This window comes from Halichoeres trimaculatus, unplaced genomic scaffold (assembly GCF_033239565.1).
Source record: "Halichoeres trimaculatus isolate MK-OKI-2021-1 unplaced genomic scaffold, fHalTri1.1 fHalTri1_scaffold_6, whole genome shotgun sequence".
Classification (NCBI taxonomy): domain Eukaryota; kingdom Metazoa; phylum Chordata; class Actinopteri; order Labriformes; family Labridae; genus Halichoeres; species Halichoeres trimaculatus.
The window spans coordinates 10100582-10121396 of record NW_027437184.1 but is presented as its reverse complement, the minus strand read 5'-3'; the positions used below and the strand labels follow the sequence as shown (position 1 = coordinate 10121396).

General features: G+C 41.0%; 1 protein-coding gene across 1 annotated transcript in view; it reads left to right on the top strand.

Moving 5' to 3' along the window:
* LOC141791872 (polypeptide N-acetylgalactosaminyltransferase 10-like) overlaps positions 1–20815 on the top strand; it is a 113546-nt gene that overhangs the window by 89312 nt on the left and 3419 nt on the right. The window contains exons 7-11 of the mRNA XM_074672567.1: positions 4504–4621; positions 9977–10084; positions 15818–16039; positions 16411–16527; positions 20151–20300. Of these exons, the coding sequence (XP_074528668.1) occupies positions 4504–4621; positions 9977–10084; positions 15818–16039; positions 16411–16527; positions 20151–20300 (715 nt within the window). The remainder of the gene's footprint in view (positions 1–4503; positions 4622–9976; positions 10085–15817; positions 16040–16410; positions 16528–20150; positions 20301–20815) is intronic.

Sequence of the window (20815 nt, the reverse complement as noted above, 5' to 3'; positions counted from 1 at the left end):
AAAGCAAAAAAATCTGATCGAGCAGACGTGTGGGTCAGCTTTAATAGCAGCTCTGAGGTCTCATCTACACATTCAGTGTTCCTCTTCCTCTGTGTTGTATTTTCTGGTTGTTTTCAGAGCCGTAGAGCTGAGTTCAGTCGATGCAGGTCAATATTAATTCAGTGGAGCTGCTCTCTGGCTTAAAGCAGGAGTCTGCTCTTGTACTGTGCAAATTCAATTTAGCCCTGTGTTCCTGGAGTCACTTCTGTCTTTAAAGAAACATTAAACGTAGAATCAAAATGTTAGAGAAGTCAATAACAGACGCTCAGAGCTGCAGTGTTACTTACTCTACTCAGGCGATGTAAGAATAAATGTTGAAAATGAAAGTGTGCACAGGTTATGCTGCCACCGTTCAACAAATTTAGAGATAAAATCTCACCAACTATGATGAAGATGATGATGAATAGATAGTCAGTTAATGAGTAAAGCAATGACAGTTTGAACCCAGACAACAGATGACTCCAAAGTTATTAAAGATAATAAGTGAAATATGAGTCTCATAGTGCTGCTTAACACCCTCCAGCTCAGATAAATGGACAGATGAGTAAATAAATAATTAAATAAATGAATAAATCCTTCACTAAAAACAGTTAACGGCTAAACAAAGCAGCTCCTTAGCAACAGAGCAGCTGCTGTCAGAGCTCTGACCCCAGGTCAGCTCATCAGTGTGTGTTCACACTGAGAGCTTTCAGCTACAGGTGTGTTTATCTGCCTCTGAACAGCCTCTCCTGCTCTGACAGAGGAGGAGATAGAGGACCCGATGCTATTTTACTGCATGTTGTTTTTAATGTGACTGGACATTGCAGGAAATCAATAATGCATGATCATATGAGGAGGACACAGTGGGATGGAAGTCTGCAGATTCCAGTATCAGATGTGGAAACACCTCACACAATTTTATCATTGTAACATGTTCAGCAAAATTAAGTTATATCCAAAATCAGTGCATGTAGAAAACAAGATTTCAAATAGAATATGAATTGAAATTTATGCTGAAAAACACAACTTACAAACCAACAAAGACATTGCACGAATCCCTTTGGGTGGGATTTCACAGTATCCTTACAAGTCTTTAAATCCACTGTACGTCCCTCATTTTTCCCCACTGTGGGTGATTTGATGCATGAAGATGTAGTCTCAGTTAGACCTTTTCCAAGAGGGGCCGTAAGTTTTACGCTGACAGTGAAAAAAGTAGCTATTGGCTATCCTTGAAGTTGCTAGATGATGTCATTACCTCATTTGCATAATTCACAGTGTTTATGTAATTGTAAGGGGGTGCTGTAGGAGACAAGGGTAGCATCATTAAAGAGACAAAAAGGAAGGAAAAATCCTTTAAATATGTTCAAAACTTCCCATGTCCTTTATTATATTTCTATTCTATTATATCTTGTTTTATTACTTTAATTCTTGCTATAGTTATTGTTTTAACTTATTTATATTTTTTAATTATATATTGTAAAGCACTTTTGGTTTAGCCATGGGTGGTTGTAGAGGGCTGTATAAATAAATAACATTTACATTTACATTTACATGTGCCAAACACCTTGTGTTATTTGGGGTCAAAATGACCCCACTAGGGGGATACAATAAAATAATTGTCATTGGTTCTGTGTTATACCCTTAGTCTTACTTTAGTTTAACCATTGCCATGATTTTTTTCCCTTCTTGTTGGAACTTAGGGCTGATAGATCTCACTTGTGAAAATATCTACGTATTTTGAAGGCAAGGGGTTTAATTTGGGGTCAAAATAGCCCCAGAGGACAACGCAAGGGTTACACCAGGGACAATCGGCCAACAGAGCTTCACACATCTGCGTCTAGTTGTGTAGGGTGGAGCTAATCCTGTTCTGGCGGCTGGGAGGAACCACTTTGTGAGGACTGGACTGTCAGAGTAGCTCGTTGAGAAGCAGCAGAAGAACCTGGCACACGTAACCTTTAGCGTCTCCAAAAGTTTCCTACAACTAAATATACTCGTTTGAAAGGGGGTCACTAGAAGGGTCTGAAAACTGGTCATGGTTTGAATCCTCTGTCAGGCCTTTCTGTGATATCTCCTCTTTCTGTAGAACCACCAATCATTTTTCTGAAACTGGACTGGTACCTTGCTTTGCACCTTAGACTCCAACCTCAGCTGCAACTTCTGGTCTAAAAATATGAAGCTGATGCAAAAGTGTTATAAACTGCAGTTTCTGAAGTGTCCACCAGAGGCTGTCTGTGGAAACAGCACAAACCATATACACACCCAATTGAAAAGCCAATCTTTGCAGCAGAATTAAACTTGCTTACAGCCTGGTTCACAATATTATTTCAGTCTGAATAGATCATTTCTCTATTGGCACACACTGAACACTCATTTAGACAAAATGAAAAAAAGAAATTAGTGTTTGAAAGAGGTCAAACGGAAAGCAAATTGGTTAGTGTTAAATCTTCTGTCACCTCTCTGCTGGGTGGTCAGCTCCTCCTGAGTTGTGTTTTCATATTTGTCTTCCTGAAGCCACTGTTTCCTTCCACGGGGAGCTGATGTGTGTTTGTGTTTTCTCCCTGTGGCGAACAAGAGCTAACAATCACCACCCCACAAATCAGAACCCACACAGCGTCTCCTCTCCCCACTCAGCTCACACACTCCACTGACCATCCAACCGCTTGCAATTTGTGCAGCTCGTTGTTTATTCTTTGTCTCCTGTTGAAAGTCTGCCCACTGCATTTTATTCAGCTCCACGGTGTGTGTGTGTGTGTGTGTCAGCTCTATGCTTCCTTCACTTTTCCCCCCTCAGGCATACACCAGTTAGCAGTCATAGACAATAAACTGCTCAGACACACGGTCACCCAGCCAGGCACATCCAGCCAGCCCCTGTGACAAACATATTTTAGGAGTTGGAGGGGGATGTCTGAGCCTCCAGTGGCTGCGCTCTGACATGCAGGCTTCCAAAGCACGCACTGCAGCCTCCTACAGATTCAAAACACACACCTTTTCACAGATTGATACAGGAAAAAACAGAGAACACTGAAACAACTGAAGTGATTGTTCAAGGCAGGGGAGTCAGGAGAAACATGCTGTAATATTTAGCTTTCATATCGTGAATTTTGGGTTTAATGTGACATCAGTGTTGAGGTCACTCTTTTACACCTATTCCATGTTTTTTTATGAACATGTAAACATTTATCAGGTATTTTAAACAAGACTCACACACAGCTCTATGTCACATTATCTTGGGATGTTTTCAAACAGATGTCAGAAAGCACATTAGAAAAGGTGCATCATTGCCCAACACCACAATTTCAGAGCTTGACATATCTTCACACGATGCTCTGTTCTAACCTGGATCAATCAGTAAAATCACTTGACTTTACATTAATAAAGTATATGAGAGGCTGTAACTTTTAGAAAAACTGAGCAAATGTTTCTGTTTCTTCACTTTTGTTTTCAGGTTAATTTATTCGTGGCTGCACTGAAACAACCGAAATCTACTCAAGGGTTTATGTCTCAGGGCCAATCCCATTTGTGTCCCTTAGCCCTTGGTTTTCAAGTTCACATCTGGTGAATTGGTATCTCGGTCCTCTGTAAAGTTAAAGGGAAAGGCTATACAGCCCTTAAAACAAAGATAAAGTGGGACCTCACTTAAAAGCAAGGGGTGCGACAAATTTTCCATGACATCAAAACTGCTGGGAATAATGACACTTGTGTATTTACCAGACTTCAAATTCTTTGCTACCCCACATGAATGTTAGCCATGTTTTGAATTATTGGTTGAATTTTGAATTTGCTCCTTATGACAATTTGGCTAAAGCTGCTATAGCCACAGCTATAGCTAATAATAGCTACTGAGCTACTAGCTGATGTCAGAGCATGGTGACAGATTCATGGCAAACGGACTTCGCTACAATGAACTGCATTTCATGGATGATTCAACAGCTGAGCTGCATTCAGGAGCTGTGTTAGCCACATGAGCTATGTTAGCTAACATTACGGTATTCAGAAGCTACATAATATTGCTTCTGAATACTTTAATGTTACTTAACATTTACTTTTCAAAAGTTAGCTGTCTCAACAATTGTGTAATGCAGTACATCGTAGTGAAGTCTGTTTGCTGTGAATGTGTCAGCCTGCTGTGATGCTGTTTGTTGGATCTTCAGTTTAGTTGTTAGTAACTGATTTTCTGAACATTTTTTCATCAGTAAAATAACTACCTCGAATGACTGCTGAACTCTCTTATTGGCTGATTTTTGTAATATACTTTTCTTAAGATAAGATTAATTTTAAATTTGTAAAGTGGATGCGTCTCAAATTAAGTCTTTAAGACAGTTTTTACCAAAAATAAGACACAAACACTTATTTTAAGTTAAGTTCTCGAAAGGTATAAGTAGAAACTCTTGAAGGTCAATCACATCAGTTGAACATCAAATGTTGTGTCAGGTGGGATTTGGCATCCTTCATTGTCTGTAACTTGTTATTTTCTGTGTGTTGCAGGTCTCCAGTGATGGCGGGCGGGCTGTTTGGCGTGGACAGGAAGTGGTTCTGGGAGCTGGGAGGATACGACACGGGTCTGGAGATCTGGGGAGGAGAGCAGTACGAGATCTCCTTTAAGGTAAAAACACAATAAGACTCAGTCTACAGCTTTCGGGTCATGATGATCGTACAGATAAAATAATAATGTCAAAATCAGCCCATATTTTAAGTTCCTTTTACTTGGTCTACACTAAGAAACAGGATATTGAAAAATTAACAAACCATCATTTATTTGTTATCATTTTAAAAAGGAAATAATGGATAACAGAAACAAAAAAAAATCAATATTTATTTTTTTTATTCTTAATTGAATTTCAGTTGAACCAGTGATACACTGATTGTCCAGGAACTGTTATTGAAGTGAAGGTATCAGTATTGGTACAGGTAGCAGTATCAATTTTTGATTGATACCCAGCCTGTCTGAGTTTCCGGGGACTCCTGGAGTGTATCACTGAGACGCGTGTTTACAATCAGAGGTTTTAAAGCAGACAGCAGTGTGTGCGCTCTACGTCTCTCTTCTGCTGCGTGTTGATCCACATATAAACATGCTAAACCAATGAGACATTCCTCTTTATGGTCTCTGCTCTTGTTTCAGTGATTTGATCCAGACACGCGTGGACGATTCTCCACATTAATCATCCTCAGAGCAGAATATTGGATTATTCTTTTGTCTACTCCTTCATCATGAATTATTCCACATTTATTCCACAGTGCAGCTTTAAACGCTGGTAGCTGCCCGGCCTGCTCGGCCTGCTCGGCCCCTCCCCTGTAGTCAGAGTCAGCGCGCTGCGGACAGACAGGACGTCACAGTAATTGAATTCTGCTTTGAATGAGTAAGGACTTTTGTCGTCGCACTCAATTAAGCACAAAGGCCTCTGCTGGTGGGCTTGATGTGATTGGACATATGCTGCAGTGTGATAGTAAATGTTGTTCCTCAGAGCCCCGTTTCCAGTAGAGTGGCTTTGTTGTTCATGAAAATTGAACATCCAAATCGAATTAGCTGTCAAAATTGTTTTAGCTTCCACTTCCTCTTCATGGAAACTCCCCTTCTCTGACTCTTTTTTCTCTAATTAGTACTGAAATCATATTGATTCAACATATGCATGAACACGCATGAGAGCTTTTCCTATCAAGGAGGAAAAACGTGTCTGTAGGGCCTTTATCCTTTAGGAGAGGAAAGACAGGAGTGTGAGGGAGCAGAAGGTGAAGGCAGTATGTATGCAATTTTAGTTATTTTCTTTGAGAGGAGCACTACATCCATTTTTCATATCTTCTAGGTCAGATATAACTCACAGGTGCAGAAAGATATGTGATTTGAGCAGTTTACAAAACCAGTGTCCATGGCTTGAAAGTATTCCCTGCAAGGGAATCAAAATACGTCCTTCAAAGGTGCTACTTTCTGCTAAAGGGAGGAGAAGAAAAGAGTGTTTGTTGTCGTGCACACAAAATAGTTTCAAACCTGATCATCAGCTGACTGTAGTACCTAGAAAGAGGGGATGCATAGTGTATGGGAGCTGTTTCTGAAGGTTATTCTTCAAGATGCAAAGAAAATAGTTTGGTAGATCATTCCTTCTGCAGACAGCTGCAGAGGAGAGCAGCAGGTGTCCTTCACTGCTTCACTGACGAAGCAAAGCAGGAAGGAGGGAGCTGCTATATTGCTGTGTTGCAATCAAGTAGCAGCTCTTAAAGTTTTTAAGTTGCATTTTGTGTCTTCATCAGAAAAATAACAAAAGAGAGGAGGAAAATAATGTTTTTCAACAAACAAGACCAGATTATGAGTCACGAAAAGCCTTTGCACACTGAGTCAGGTTTTTTTGTGTCTGAAATCATAATAAAGTCATAATAAAAAGAAATTTGATCTCATGATATATCAATCTTGATTTACACTGATGCTAAAATGTTGTTCTTAATTTTTTTGGGGATGGGTCCAATTTTCTGGTTTTTGTTTGTTTATTTGAATGTTTGTCTGTTTTGTTTATTTATTTATTTTATCATCATTTATTTAAATTATGTATTTATTTATTTATCTTTTTTTTTTTTTTTTTTTTTTATTATTATTATTTTATTTTGCATCTGTCCAGCTCATTCCCAGGGTTTTTTTTTACTTTTTGGAGACGCTGTAGGCTTCTTGCGACATCACATTTTCACATTTCAAAGCTATGTTTTGATGTTGACTAAGGACTTGTGTATGCAGAGCTGGCCCTAGCCTCCATGTGGCACTAAGTAAAATTTAATTAGGGGCCCTTTATTTTGGCGCTATTGGTGCTAGCACACTAGGTGACGTTTCGGTTTGCTACTAAATGTTAGCAAAACTTCGTTTGAAGCTAAAAAAATATATATAAATATAAAAAAAAGACAAAATAAATAGAGCCAACCAGAAGAATCAACTCAAAGTTAAGCTGAATATTACACAAATACAAACAGGTTAACATAAATATGAAGCTTTTTAACTGATCAGTTGAAAGGTAATTTTCTCTCATTTTTAACCTGCTAGCTAATTTGCTATTAACAGCTTAAACATTCCAACATACAAGAATGAGCAAGACAACTTCTGTTTTAATTTTACATGTAGTCTGCTGAAGGCAGGCACCTGAAAACAAGTCCATACGCTTTGCACTGCCTATTTGCAGTGTTCCCGACCAGGTTTGAACCTGTTTTCTTGTGTTATTCTCTTTTTGCCGAACCTTTGTTTAAAAATTTCAAATAAATGAAATCTTTATTTTTGCATCATTAGAAATGTCTATTATTTGATGGTGTGTTAAAGAAACAGTTTCTAAAAGCATGCTCACAGAAACCTCTCTCTAAAGTCTGTATAATTTCACCAACATTAAGTAATCCTCCCCAGCAGTACGGTTTCAGTCGCTTGGGTTTAAGGTGGGCTATGGAAGGTTCTGTCTTCAACCTGCGATAAGACTTCCAATTTAATCTGCAGGTGCTGAAGAGGAGCTCCTGATCCTCCAGCAACCAGCGCTCCTCCTATTAAGCTGAAGTGTTTCAGTCAGCAAGGGGAGGGGAGCAGCAGGTCAGACCTCCCCTGCAGCGTGGTGTGAAGAAGAGGGGATTCAATCTGTTATTTCCCTCTGGACTCAGTTTGTCCAAACCGGAGCAGGGCAACAAACTTGAGGAAGAGTAATTGGATTGAAATAGCGAGCAGCTGATGTCCACTCCTGAGGATCAGAGAAGAGTTGAAAACCAACAGACTGGATATCATTGAGTCACAAACAAAGGTCACAAACAGAGACACGTTTCCCTCTGATTATTAACATCAGATACAGCCCCCCCGGCTGCTTCATCTCTATCATCAGACGATCGTCCTTCAAAAAGATACAAAAAATTAATCTGAAGTCAGCAGAGCTTTAAAAACAGTCTGATGGTTTCTTCAAAGTTTCTTAGGTCTCAGAGCGACATGTTGAGTCATCAGGCATCAGTGGATCGTAAGTAGGATGTAAGTAAAGTTTTAAAATGCAAAAAGGAGAAACAGGAAGATGAGGTCATTCGTTGAAAACTGCATTTAAACTCCGACAGGCTGTTAACCAGCTGATCGGAAGCTTTAAAAAGTCTAAATCACTCTGTCATGACCTCCCTTGGTTTCTTTGAACATGGTCAGATTGTTGAGCTGCAGGAGCAGGGCCTCTCTTGCCGTCGCTGCTGAGGTCGGATGCTGTAAGATAGTCATTTAGAATTTCTTCAAAGAAAAAGTTGAACCATGACGGACCTGATAGCTTCCATCTTTACTGGCATGACTGGGAGGTCCCATTGGAGATGCTTCCTAGGTGGCACAGTGGAGGGGACACGATATTGATCAGAGGGCTTTCTCCTTCTATGAAACTATAGAGCTTCAAGTTGTGGAGGTGCCTCAAACGGCTGCTGGCTGTGTGGAGATGTTGCAGGGGGCCTCCTTCATGACTGAAGGCCCTGGTCTGTTTGGCAATGACTGGGTTTTTCATCCCCCTGATCTGAATCACAGTGAAAATATTTGGGGATGGATGGAGAAAGAAGTTTACAAAAATGGACTTCAGTTCCAGACAGTGGATGCCCTCCTTGAAGCTATCCTCACCACTTGGAGTAGCTGGAACGCTCGCATCAAGAACAACAAAAGTGGAGGTCCTCGTTACTGAGTCCAGTTCTTTTTTAGAGGGCTTTGGTCTTCAACTTTTGATCTGCTGATGATCCATCTGTTTTCACTCCTCATTTTTCCTTCTGTGTAGCTCTGCAAAGTGGAATCATCTTAATTTGTCTCCCCAGTCTTAAGGTTTTGTCCTGGAGTGTTTCTGCTATCCATGGATGAATGCATGAGTTTGACGTTGGAGGAGAGAGTCTTTAAACTTAAAACATGGTGAAAACTCAGTCAGAGCACTCTTCCTCTCCCTCTCTGACTCCCTGACCTCCTGACCTGAGTGTACTTGGCTCTAACTTAAAGGAATATGTCACCTTAAATCTATCTTTGAAATTCAAATCCCCCCACCCCGTAGACTTGAAAGGTGGCGCTGCCTCCCGTAAGCAGCAGGACAAATCCAATTTGAGTCTTTGTCATTCAGCTAAGCATGATTGACTCGCCTCGATCTCTCTTTGAAGTGGTTTCCTCTCTCTGGTGTCTCTGCAGTCTGCAGACGGAAACAAATTAACCTCATTTTCTCTTTTTTTCAGCTTTTACTTCAGTCTGAGCAACGTTTAGCTCTCTGACTACGTTTGAGGATCCGACTGTTTACCCCTGACTCTCATATTTCCTTTATTTCCCTCTCCTTCCTCTTGATTTTCAGAGTTGAAGCTCCTATCATCATCTCTTAGAGCTCAGTGAATAATAACCCAGCCTCCTTGTTTTGGTTTCACCATACTCTGAGGCCCCGTTTACACGACGCCGAAAACGGTCGATTCCGCAAACATTTCGTTGCGTTTTGGCCTTCCGTTTAGACGAGACCACGTTGCGTTTTCAGTGAAAACGCAAACTTTTGAAAACGCTCCCCAGAGTGGAAAGATCTGAATCCGCTCCGCCATCCAGCTTCGTGTAAACACAGAGCGGAGCGTCTCAGGGTGAAACGCTGACGTCACCGCATGCGCACTCGCAGTTTTAGGTGAAGGCTCCGCGCTCAGCCACATTTCCAGTTGAGCCAGTAGTTGGCGGTAATGCGCGTCATGGTTGGATTGCCGACCGTCTCACACAACAAAACGGCAGAAAAAGAAAAAACAGAAGAGGAGACTTCTCCTCCTGGAGTCGTATGAACGCGGATCGTTTTCACGCCGTCCTCATGTAAACGCGGGTGGCTTTTGAAAACGCAAAGGAAGAATCGTTGCGGGAGTCTCCGTGTAAACGGGGCCTGAGTTTTATCATCCCTTGTTGGTGACCTTGTCTTATTCACACCTCTGTCACACCCCAGAAACCCCTCTGATCCTCATTATCACTCCTAACTATCCCTTTCTCTCTCTCTCTTTCTAGGTGTGGATGTGTGGAGGAAGGATGGAGGACATCCCTTGCTCGAGGGTAGGACACATCTACAGGAAGTACGTCCCCTACAAAGTTCCTGGTGGCGTGAGCTTGGCCCGGGTGAGTCTCTCAGGGTTTCACAGGATGTAAATATGAACACAAGGACATTTAATATTCTTATTTGTCTCTATCTCTTTTATTTTGCTTTGTAAATGTTGTTTAAAATTTTCCACCTCTGATTTTGTAAAGCAGCAAACAATGAATATTCTACATTTACGTGGAGCGAAGATGGCCTAGCGCTTTAGGTCGTGCTCCATGAGGTTTGCCCTTGCGCAAGTGGCCCTGGTTCAAATCCAGCCCGTGGCTTCCTGCATGTCATTCCCCACTTTGACTCTATTCCCTGCTCTATCTGCTGTCCTCCATACTATCCAATTAAAGGCATTTAAAGCCCCCAAAATAAAATAAAAAAGAAATACATTAATATTTGAAGGTTACATATCTTATACACTGCAGAAAAAAAATGTACAAAATGTGAAAGACTTGCAACAAAATTGTGTTTGGTCAACCTTGAGGAATCTTTTTTCTGTAAGGATGTTTGTTTATGGACTGAGAACAAACACTCAGCTGCCTGCACATCTGTCAGTTTTTACTTCTTTTCCCTTTCACAAATCAAAATTTTGCCCTTTCTATATCCAGGGAAAAAATGGTGCGAATTAAATATCTTATTTGTGACAGCAGCAGAGTCAGCACAAGTTCCTGACAAACATTACCAGACATACCTACAGTGTTCAAACATAGCAGAAGAGTGTGATACATCTAAAACTAAGAATTACCCCAAATTATGACATACATCTTCAAAGCATTCAATGAGAAGAGCTCCTTTTGGCTTTTTGTAGTTTTTTTAAGTACAGGAGCAGAAAATTTGGAGGTTTACTTCTGAGTTCAGCTCTAACATTTGGAGCAGACATCATGAGGAAGTGATCATCTGATACTGGCATATTTTATTGATAGAAAGATACAGTCAACATTGTCTCATTGTTACTGTACATTATCACGATACATTCATGCAAACATATCTGTCATTTACAACACCTCTAACAACGCTTATGTACTGGTGAAATAAGCAAAGAAGGACTATAGCCAGTTAGCAAGATGACTCAGCATGACAAATTAGAAGCTGATAGCCAGCACAATAACAAACCTGCTTACCACAAATTACTATCTGTTAGCACTAACATGCAAATTGCCAATATGCTCATGGTTAGCCAAAGCCAATGAGGTCTTCTGAATCAGCATAGGGAGCCTTTCCTACAAACGATGATGGCTGCAGGTGCTGCCATTAGGAGCAAGTTTTTTGTTTGTTTGTTTGTTTTGGGGGGTACAATAATCAACAAGCCAACAAAACACAATAAATTGCTGCAATAGTATACTTCAACCTTCAACAACATTCAGTAATAGTGCTGAAAATTCACTGAGAGCTGGGTCTCACACCTATTGACTAATTCTGCCTCTAAGGGCAAAGAGGAGAAGGGTCATATTAAGTGCACAAGTGTTCCCTGAACAGATGAGTTTTTAGACATCTCTTAAAAGCATAAAGGGACTCTGTGGATTGTATAGTTAGGTAATTCATTCAACCAACAGAGGACAAGAGTCTGGCTAGTGATTTGGAGCCACGCTGGGCTGGGAGCACCAGGCATCTTTCACAAGCAGAGCGTAGTGGGCGGGAAGGAGTGTAGACCTGGATGAGGGACCCCAGGTAGGCAGGAGCTATTCTTGTCAATGTTTTGGAAGCTAGAAGAAGAGCTTTGAATATGATTCAAGCTGCTACAGACAGCCAGTGAAGCAAGATTAGCAGCAGGGTGACGTGTGCTGTTTGGGGCTGGTTAAAGACCAGACGTGCTGCTGCATTCTGGATTGTCTGCAGAGGTTTAAATGTACACGCAGGAAGGCCTACTAGGAGAGAATTGCAGTAGTCGATGCATGATATCACATGGCCTGTACCAGAAGCTGTGTTACCTGTTGTGTCAGGTAGGGTCCGATCCTCCTGTTGTTATAAAGGGCTTGACTTTGTCATGAACCCTGATGCACTTAACTGGACTTATACCAAACAATCACAAGTCACTGTTATGGATTTGATGGGCTTTCATTAAGGATAGAAACACTGTGGTTTCGAAAGACGTTAATGTTGATGAGGCTTCCTCCAGAGTCTGACACAGACTTCAGCAGCTTTTGCACCTGAACCCTCAGTGTCATCCTCCTCTGAATCCATAATCCACAACAGTCCCAGTTTTTCTCCTCTGCTCCCTGTCAGCTCCAACACTCCCTCACAAACAGCCTGTCCAGCGTCTGTCCGCTCTCTGTTCATTATTCATGAGTCGATCTGACACCTGGCTCTGTTTGGCTCCGTTTGGCTCTGTTTGACGAGTAATTAAACCTCTCAGCCTTTGTTTTGGGTTGTTGCTCTGACCGAACGTCTCTCACTGAGACAGTGGTGAGATCTGGAGTCAGACCGGCAGCAGGTCCAACAGATCACAGACATTCAGGCTCACACAGACTGATACAGATTGTGTCTTTCTCTCACTGCACAGAGGTTTGAGAGAGTCAGGCTGTTTATTATCAACCTCATTTCAACCATAAACAACAACAGTGATGCTTCTTAGTGTCACAGTGTGGGCTGAACTCACTGTCCTGCTGTTGAATATACATTTCATCTTCTTTGACAGAGGAGATATTTCAAAAAGAGACAAAAGACAAAAAGGAACAAAAAGAAAAAGTAAAGCTGTTCCTGAGGTGAGAAAACGTTTCTTTCTTGCTGACATACGCACAGAGAGGAGAGAGGAGAGAGATCTCTGAAAACCTCTTAAAAACACTCTGACACAGAATGGAAAAGAGAAACTGCTGCACCTGTAGAGCTTTTTGAGAGTGAAGGACGGCAGAGAGAGGCTAAGAAAAATGTTGAAGTGATTTCCGGTCATCTGAGGTGGACACGTGCTGAACCTTCAGGATGGTGTCAGATCACCTGTGTGATGATCGCTCTGCATGTTACTGAAAGCTCTGTGGTTGTTGGCAGAGAGTGATGGTTGTAGGGACACTGTGTTTGTGGTTTTGACGGCTGCACCTGCGCGGATCAGAAAGTCTCCTCCACATGCAGACAACTTCAGTATGGTCAGCAGGGGAAAGATGAATCCACTGAGCTCTGCTTTACCTGGAAAGCCTGAGTATCTCTACAGGCTGAGCCGTGCTGTCAGTGTGTGTGTGTGTGTGTGGTGTGTGTGTGGCTGCAGGCGTTTTGCCCTCTACATCTGAGCCTGCAGATTTGTATTTATTCTCTTCCTGGAAGGCTTTCTGGACCCGTACTCAGCTCCCATCTGTATTCTCCGTCATGCAGCCGGACCTCAGGGGCCTCCAGGCTCTCTGTTTTTATCCCCTCACACCTCAGAGGCTCCTGATAGATGGATTTCCCACCGCGCCGCTGTAAATCCTTCATGTTTGCTGTTGTCTGGACATAAAGAGCTGCTGAAGAAGCTGTCTGCTCTGCACTTCTCGATGCCAGCAGTTTACTCATCGTCTTAATTCCTCTATCATCCTGAAATCATTCACTTTCATTAAGACTCAGGAGCCAAGTGAGAGAAATACGAGGAGGGCTTTGTTTTATTGTTTCTGTACACCATGGACTGGCTTTTAAATCCAGATTTTTTTTTGCTGTACAGTCCAGGGAAAGGGTTTGCTGTGTGATGTAAAAGTATAAAATAAATCTGCAGACTCAAGAGGAGCCAAGTAGAGTAGCTGAGATACCATCACTCAAAGAGTGCTCGATAAAAAGCTGCAAACACACAAAGTGCTTTGGGACGTGTTTTTAAAGAGGGGTGGCTGATTGTGCTTGATTATCTCTCCATTGGTGGACATTTATCATTTTAATTTTTGCTGTTTTTTTTATATGTCCACAAAAGATGTTCAGGAGCAGCCAAACTTCTGAGCTGCCTGAACAGACATTTTAAAATGTAAGCAGCCAACTTGTCTAAGGGTCAGACAGTTTTCAGATATGAGACCCTGCTGTACATTGAGATGTTGCACTGGGGCATATGCTGTCTTTTCTGCACATGGCATGGACCAGCTAACGATTCTGATTGGTCTTAACCTTTTGATGATGGTTATGGACAAACTCGTCGGATCAGCCCACAGAGGAGAGTCCTTCTGATTGCTGATTCTAAATACAGTCAAGAAAGCTAAAACTGTTAGCTTTTGTTAGACTCCATTATCTGTGACTGTTTACATCCAGGTAGTAGAGTTTTTTAGTATCATGGCAGTAGCTGCAGCCCCACCTAGTGGTGAGAAGCTGCACTGCAGATTGGACCCAGCACAAAGCCAGTGTTTCACACGATATCAACACACTGATACTTTGTCTAACCAGTGAGTAAATCAGGTCCTGAACAGTGGTAGAAATGACTTTTAATTAAAGTGTAAATGAATATGAACAACACTATCCCCTCGAGGATAAATAAAGTATTTTCTATTCTATTTACTAAGGAGCACAAATAACAGGAATAAACCTTGATGATGCAGCTTATGTTTCCTAAAGTTACCAAAGTTTCTGTAGAAAGACGTACAAGTTTATTACCTCTGACAAGGAGGTTATGTCTTTGGGAGAGTTTGTCTGTCTGTCTGTCTGTTTGTCTGTGAACAACATAACTCAACACATAACTGACAAACTGATCTTTATGAAATTTTCAGGAAATGTTGAAAATGGGATAAGGAAAAAGTGATTACATTTTAGAGGTGATCTGGATCACCGTCTGGATCCAGGATTTTTTTAAAGGATTCTTTACCATTGTGAGATGGGACTGTTTTCACCATATGTGTATATAACTCAACGATAAATGGTCAGATTGCTTTAAAAAAGAATAAAAGGTCACAATAATTTCTGACAGAAGTAAAAGTACGATCCAGATCCTGGCATTATTCTGGATACTAAGATGCGGAATTGTGAAATATGTACTGGGTCATCATAATTTTCAACACTGTCAGGTAACAAATTATCATACAAACCTGCAACTAACACCAAATTGTAGCAGACAGTCTGCTGAAAGGGAACATAACATTAAAGTAGGACTAAAGTGTTACGTGACAATCAGAATATGCTTTTCTAGTTTTACTTTTTTTTTTTTTACACTGACATAAATCCTGTACCTGATTTTTTCAACACTGCTCAGGACCTCCTCAATTTTCTGGATCAAACTTTGAGAAACTATCTTTCCTAACGTCTGCTGTTGAGTTTGGTGTCTTTGACTTTGACTTGGACTCCTTCATTTCTAAACCCAAATGAAGCGAGCTCCTTCAGCTCTCTGATTGGATGTGACGCAGTAAAAGGCTCCATGTGTGACTTGTCACAGACGAGCACAGCAGAGACAGGACAGGCTCTCTGTCTTTCATGAAGCCTCTGTAAACTCAGCTCATAATTGAGTTGACTGGAGACCACTGGCTTCTGTTTTTCATCTCTGGCCCCTCTGGGACATAATGATTTCACCACAAAGGTCCTGAATGACAACCAGCCGCCTCTCTGCTGAGCAGCTTTGATCACTTTGTCATGTCAGATCAGTCAGAACATCAAGGACGGAGAGATGTGGGGATGAGGGCTGGCTCTGTGTTTAAAGGAAGACTTGATAACCAGAAGCTAGCTGAGTCAGAGATGCTCATTTACAGGATTTTACATTTTGAACAGTCAGAAGGAAGTCTTTAGCAATAAAAGTGGTCAGTGTTTCAGGTTGACATGAGGCAATGTTCTCTTTGGAAGTGACGTCAGGTTATCAGTTTTGTGATGTGAATGAAAAACAGAATATGTTCCTCTGATTTCAGAACCTGAAGCGAGTAGCAGAGGTGTGGATGGACGAGTACGCCGAGTATATCTACCAGCGTCGCCCGGAGTACCGCCACCTGTCTGCAGGAGACATGACGGTCCAGAAGGAGCTGAGGAGCAACCTGAACTGCAAGAACTTTAAGTGGTTCATGAGCAAGGTGGCCTGGGATCTGCCCAAACACTACCCTCCTGTGGAGCCTTCTGCTGCAGCCTGGGGAGAGGTACGCGCAAACCTCACTGAGTAACAACAAAGTCATTAGTGGTGATGTGGAGATGTTTGAGCCGAGGATTTAGTCACTTTTTACGTAACTGTCACTGACGTCATGAAAATCATCCAGTACGAAAACACTTCATACATCAGCAAAGCAGAGGTTACCTCAGAGGACAGACTTTAATCTTTAATCTCAATTTAAATCAGAAGACAAAAGAATAATCTCTGCCTGAACAAATCAGAAGCAGGGTTTGGTTATTAAAGTTCAATCTGTTGTTTAATATTACTGTCCTGAGTGGTTCTGCTTTTTATGAGACCTCTACCAACACTTTCAGACTTATCCGACCTTGTGGTTGGGCTTCTGTTTTCTTTGTGTATCAGATCCGTAATGTGGGCAGTGGCATGTGTATGGAGAGTAAACACTTTGTGTCAGGGAGTCCGATCCGCCTGGAGAGCTGCTCCAAGGGACGAGCCGAGGTCGGCTGGAGCCACGGACAGGTGAGGCTTGTTTCACCAGAAACACCAACAGAAAAAATTGTTACCTGTCTGAGGGAGCGAAGCTACCATGGTGGATGATCAGCTGTAAAAAAAAAACAGTCATGCATAAAAAGGAAAGCTGACAAGAGAGTTTCGGCATTTCCTCATTCAAAACTTAAAATGCAGGAAAAATCGAAGCCTTATGCTCTTTGTCTCATTTATGTGAAGGGATATCATTTCTGCTTCATGTTTGTGTTTTCATATTTCTCCTCTGCTCTTTCTATTGTGCATGGCAAAGTTCCACTCTGATGTGTTCACAGACACGCAATCACACACAGACAAGCACACTCCATGCAGCAGACACCAGGAAAAATAATGTCACAAGTGTAAATAAAAAGAAAATCGGTACCTATTTTTCAACATTCTCAGCACCAACTTAGTTGCCGTCTTCACAGAACGGCCAAGTATGCAGTGACGTACTGATGCTTTATGATGATGCAATGGCGTGGCTCGGTGCTGGTGGAAAACCAAACTGGTTCTCAGGAAGAATGTGATCAGAAACTACTGAGCACAAGCACAAGCACCAAACAAACTCTGGTGGAAAGTGGTACAAGAGGAACAATAACAAACTGAAGGGGATGTGATAAAACCTCAAACAGGTGTTGCTGAAAAAATAACCCAGGAGATTCTCAGTGACCAATAAAAGGTATAATCTTGCAAACACCAAAGTCAACCTCATTGATACTTTAACTCCCACTCCTTTTAACATTTTAACTTTCATTTTCTAAATTCAAGGGATGTGAAAATATTTCATTTTTAACCCTCCAAACCATCCAAAAAACATTTTTTAATCAATTCATTTATTGTATTTTTATGTTGTTGAAGCCCTAAGATCAAAAATCTGAAAATTAAGGAAAAAAACAGTACAAGCTGTAAAGACAACACAATCCGGTCTTTCCACTATAATAAAGCAATTTAAAAATGCTCGACTGAACGGTTGAGCGTGAATTTAAAGGTTAAAAGGTTTCTAGTTTCTGGAGATTTCTTTTTTCTTCTTCTGTCTTTTAGATAAATGGAAACACCTCACCATATCATCCTCTTAAACTTTTGAGATTTCTTCATGTTTTTCATGTTAAGCAAGTACATTTTCCTCACGGGGGGCAAAAAGAATATCCTGTTCTCCTCTATTCTATTATGAGTAGGAGCCACAAGAAGCTGTTAGAAAAGTCTGACCAAAAAGTTTTTATCTGTTCATCTTTGAGTCTGAAATCAAATTTCCATGTGGGTTTATGTAAAATACTTTAAATATGTAATCTAATTTTCCCATGATGCAACACTGATTATTCTTTCTGTGAGCCACATTGTGCAGAAACTGAACTCGACTTTGTATTTGTTCAAATGTTGTCTGTTTGCCTCTTTGGTGATTTAGTGTCTCTGCTAAACATACAGATGTCAGATGAGCTCATACACATAAATACACACACAAACACAAACACACGTGCACTCTCTGCAGCACTTTATTATTTTTGCATCGTGTTTAAGGAGTCTGTTCTTCAACATCACTCTGAAGATCATTAAGCTGAGCTCATAACACCACTTTAATGGATTGGATGTCCTACTCTGTTTGTAGAGCTGAGGCATTGCAGCTCTGACACTTTAATTGCTTTAATCTGAAGATGCATTGTATTTTAATCTGTGTCACAGTTGCGATCTGGATTCAGTGCCAGCTACAAATGGATTCGCTGTAAATCACAGGAGGCGCTTTGGCAGCCGCCCTGATCAAGGCGTTTTGATTCTGTTATAAACCAGTTAAAGAAGTCTTCAGAAAGTCTGAGAGCAGAGCCAAGCCGGGCCAAGCCTAGCTGAGCTTAGCCATCCTTTTTGATGACTGATCCATGTTCTAATAAAAACAAGTGAATAATAGAGATCAGAAACTGAAACCTGCTTTCTGATTACTCAGTGAGTTGAAATAAAAGCGAAGGGACATGAGAGTTATCCAGAAACAGATTAAAAACAGTCTGAAAGAAACTGCATTTCATAAAAACCTGACCTGACATCACAATCCTCTTTGTTAATTTACATTTTTCTTGTACACCTTCTGTGTTGTTTTTTCATCCTTGAAACTCTGGATTAACTATTTTAAGCTTCTAGTCTCGTGATTGCTGCTGGGATTTGAGGATCTTTAACTTTAACAAGAAGAGCAAATCCAAAACAATCTGCTAAATTTGTCTGTGAGTGATTGAGAGCTCAATATGCGTGTAGGCGTCAACCTCTGGTCCCAAAATATGAAGCTGATGCTGAAAAACTGCAGTTCCTTAAGCATCCATTAGAGGCTGTAGAAACAGAAAAAAACATGCATACACACTGATGTAAAAAGCTGATCTTTACAGCAGAATAAACATGTTTACCGCCTGGATGACAGGTTCAACTGAAAAATGTCCCAGGAAAGACAAAAGTTGAAAAGAAAAAAGTTTTGGCTTTGCAGAAAGCTGGTTGGACGAGGCAAAGAGGAGGTAGGAAAAGAGCAAAAAAACTTGATGGAAAGTTTGGTTTAGTTTGTTTATTATTATTTCACCATGCACCAAAGCAGTGCCCAGCCCCATCAGACTTACAAGACACTAAAATGCTAAACAAATAAGAGCAATCAAACAAAGACGGGAGCATCTCATCACGTAACCTATCAGACAGAAACAAAACAAATTTGATATAGTTTTGCTTATTAACTAACCGGCCTTACATTCTCTGATAGGCAGCAGCTTTAGTCTAACATAAACTGTTTTTTTATGCTGTTGAGAGGCATTCAGCACAAATTGTGCAAGTTAAAACACTGTGTGTAAACAAAAATTGGAGTTGTTCTTCGTCAGGCGTAGAAAACGAATCAAGACAATGTACAGGCATGCATACAGAGGAAATACAATAAAAAGTATATATAGAAGCGACCTGTTTCCAGAGCAAGAGGAACAGTACCACTTCTAAGCTATAAACACTTTAATCAGGTTATAAGTTCTTGATTTAGGTTTGCATGAAACTTCCTCAGTTTTCTTTTGTTTATAATCCTCAAAAATATAAGAAGATAAAACCTGTTTCTGTAACTTTAAAGAATCCTTAAAACAGACGCTGAGGACAGAGAAAAGTAGAGATCTGTTGAAGGTATAACAACTACCTGTGTGTTTCAAAGAGAATCACTGAATCTTTGAGAGAGACACAAATCATCAAGAGCACTCAGGAGGTTTGGGACAGATGAGCGCTCTGTCCTCAGATGTAGGACTAGGTCTCTTTCAGCTCCTTTAAACTCAGCCTGAAGACATTTTTACAGCGGCCTATAGCCGTTTGTTTTAACATGTTGTTTTTAACATATTTTAAAAATCTCCCTCATTATAATTTCACTTTCTGTTTTTGACAATTTACTTCTTCTTTGCTTGCTGAGCTCAAACATTCTTAAACTGGTTTTAAAAATACTCTTTCATCTTGTTTTGTTGAACTCAGTAGCAGATCTTTTATGTCTTATGAGAAGCAAGTTTCAGACACCCGTTGTAGTAATTTACCAGCCTTTGAGCCTCTCTTTCACTTAGTTACCATCCTTTTCAGCTCTCCCGTTCTCTTCATGAAGGCAAAAATAATAACATTTGATGCATTTCCTACAGGTTTTCACATTCGGCTGGAGAGAGGACATCCGGGTGGGCGATCCCATGCACACTAAGAAGGTTTGCTTCGACGCCATCTCCCACAACAGCCCAGTCACCCTGTACGACTGCCACGGCATGAAGGGAAACCAGCTGTGGCGCTACAGAAAGGTACTACTAACACAATACATCAGCATCAGAGCTGAACAGTGGGTACTTAATCATAGAGGGTCAGACTCTCTGTCTCCTAAGCCCCGTTTCCACCAAGCAGTCTGGTTTATACTAGGGCTGCACGATTATCGCAATTGCAATCGCAATCGCAATCGCAATCGCAATCGCAATCGCAATCGCAATCGCAATTGCAATGTCAGCACATGCAATTCAGATTTTTCTCCATGATAACCAAGCAAGTCTGTAGACTCATCATGACACAACTTTTTTTATTAAATCGCAAGCACAATCGCAATCGCAATATTGTCCACCTAATCACAAATCGCACCTTTTCCCCAAATCGTGCAGCACTAGTTTAGACCAGTACAGTTTGGTACAGATTGGCTTATTAAGCTTAGTCCTGTTTGCGTTTCCACAGCCAACCATGCCCCCTTGTGGTAGGCGACATGTAAGTTGTATGCCAACAGCCACATCAGTAACATAATAGTGTGGCACCATAGCAGCGCAACACAGTG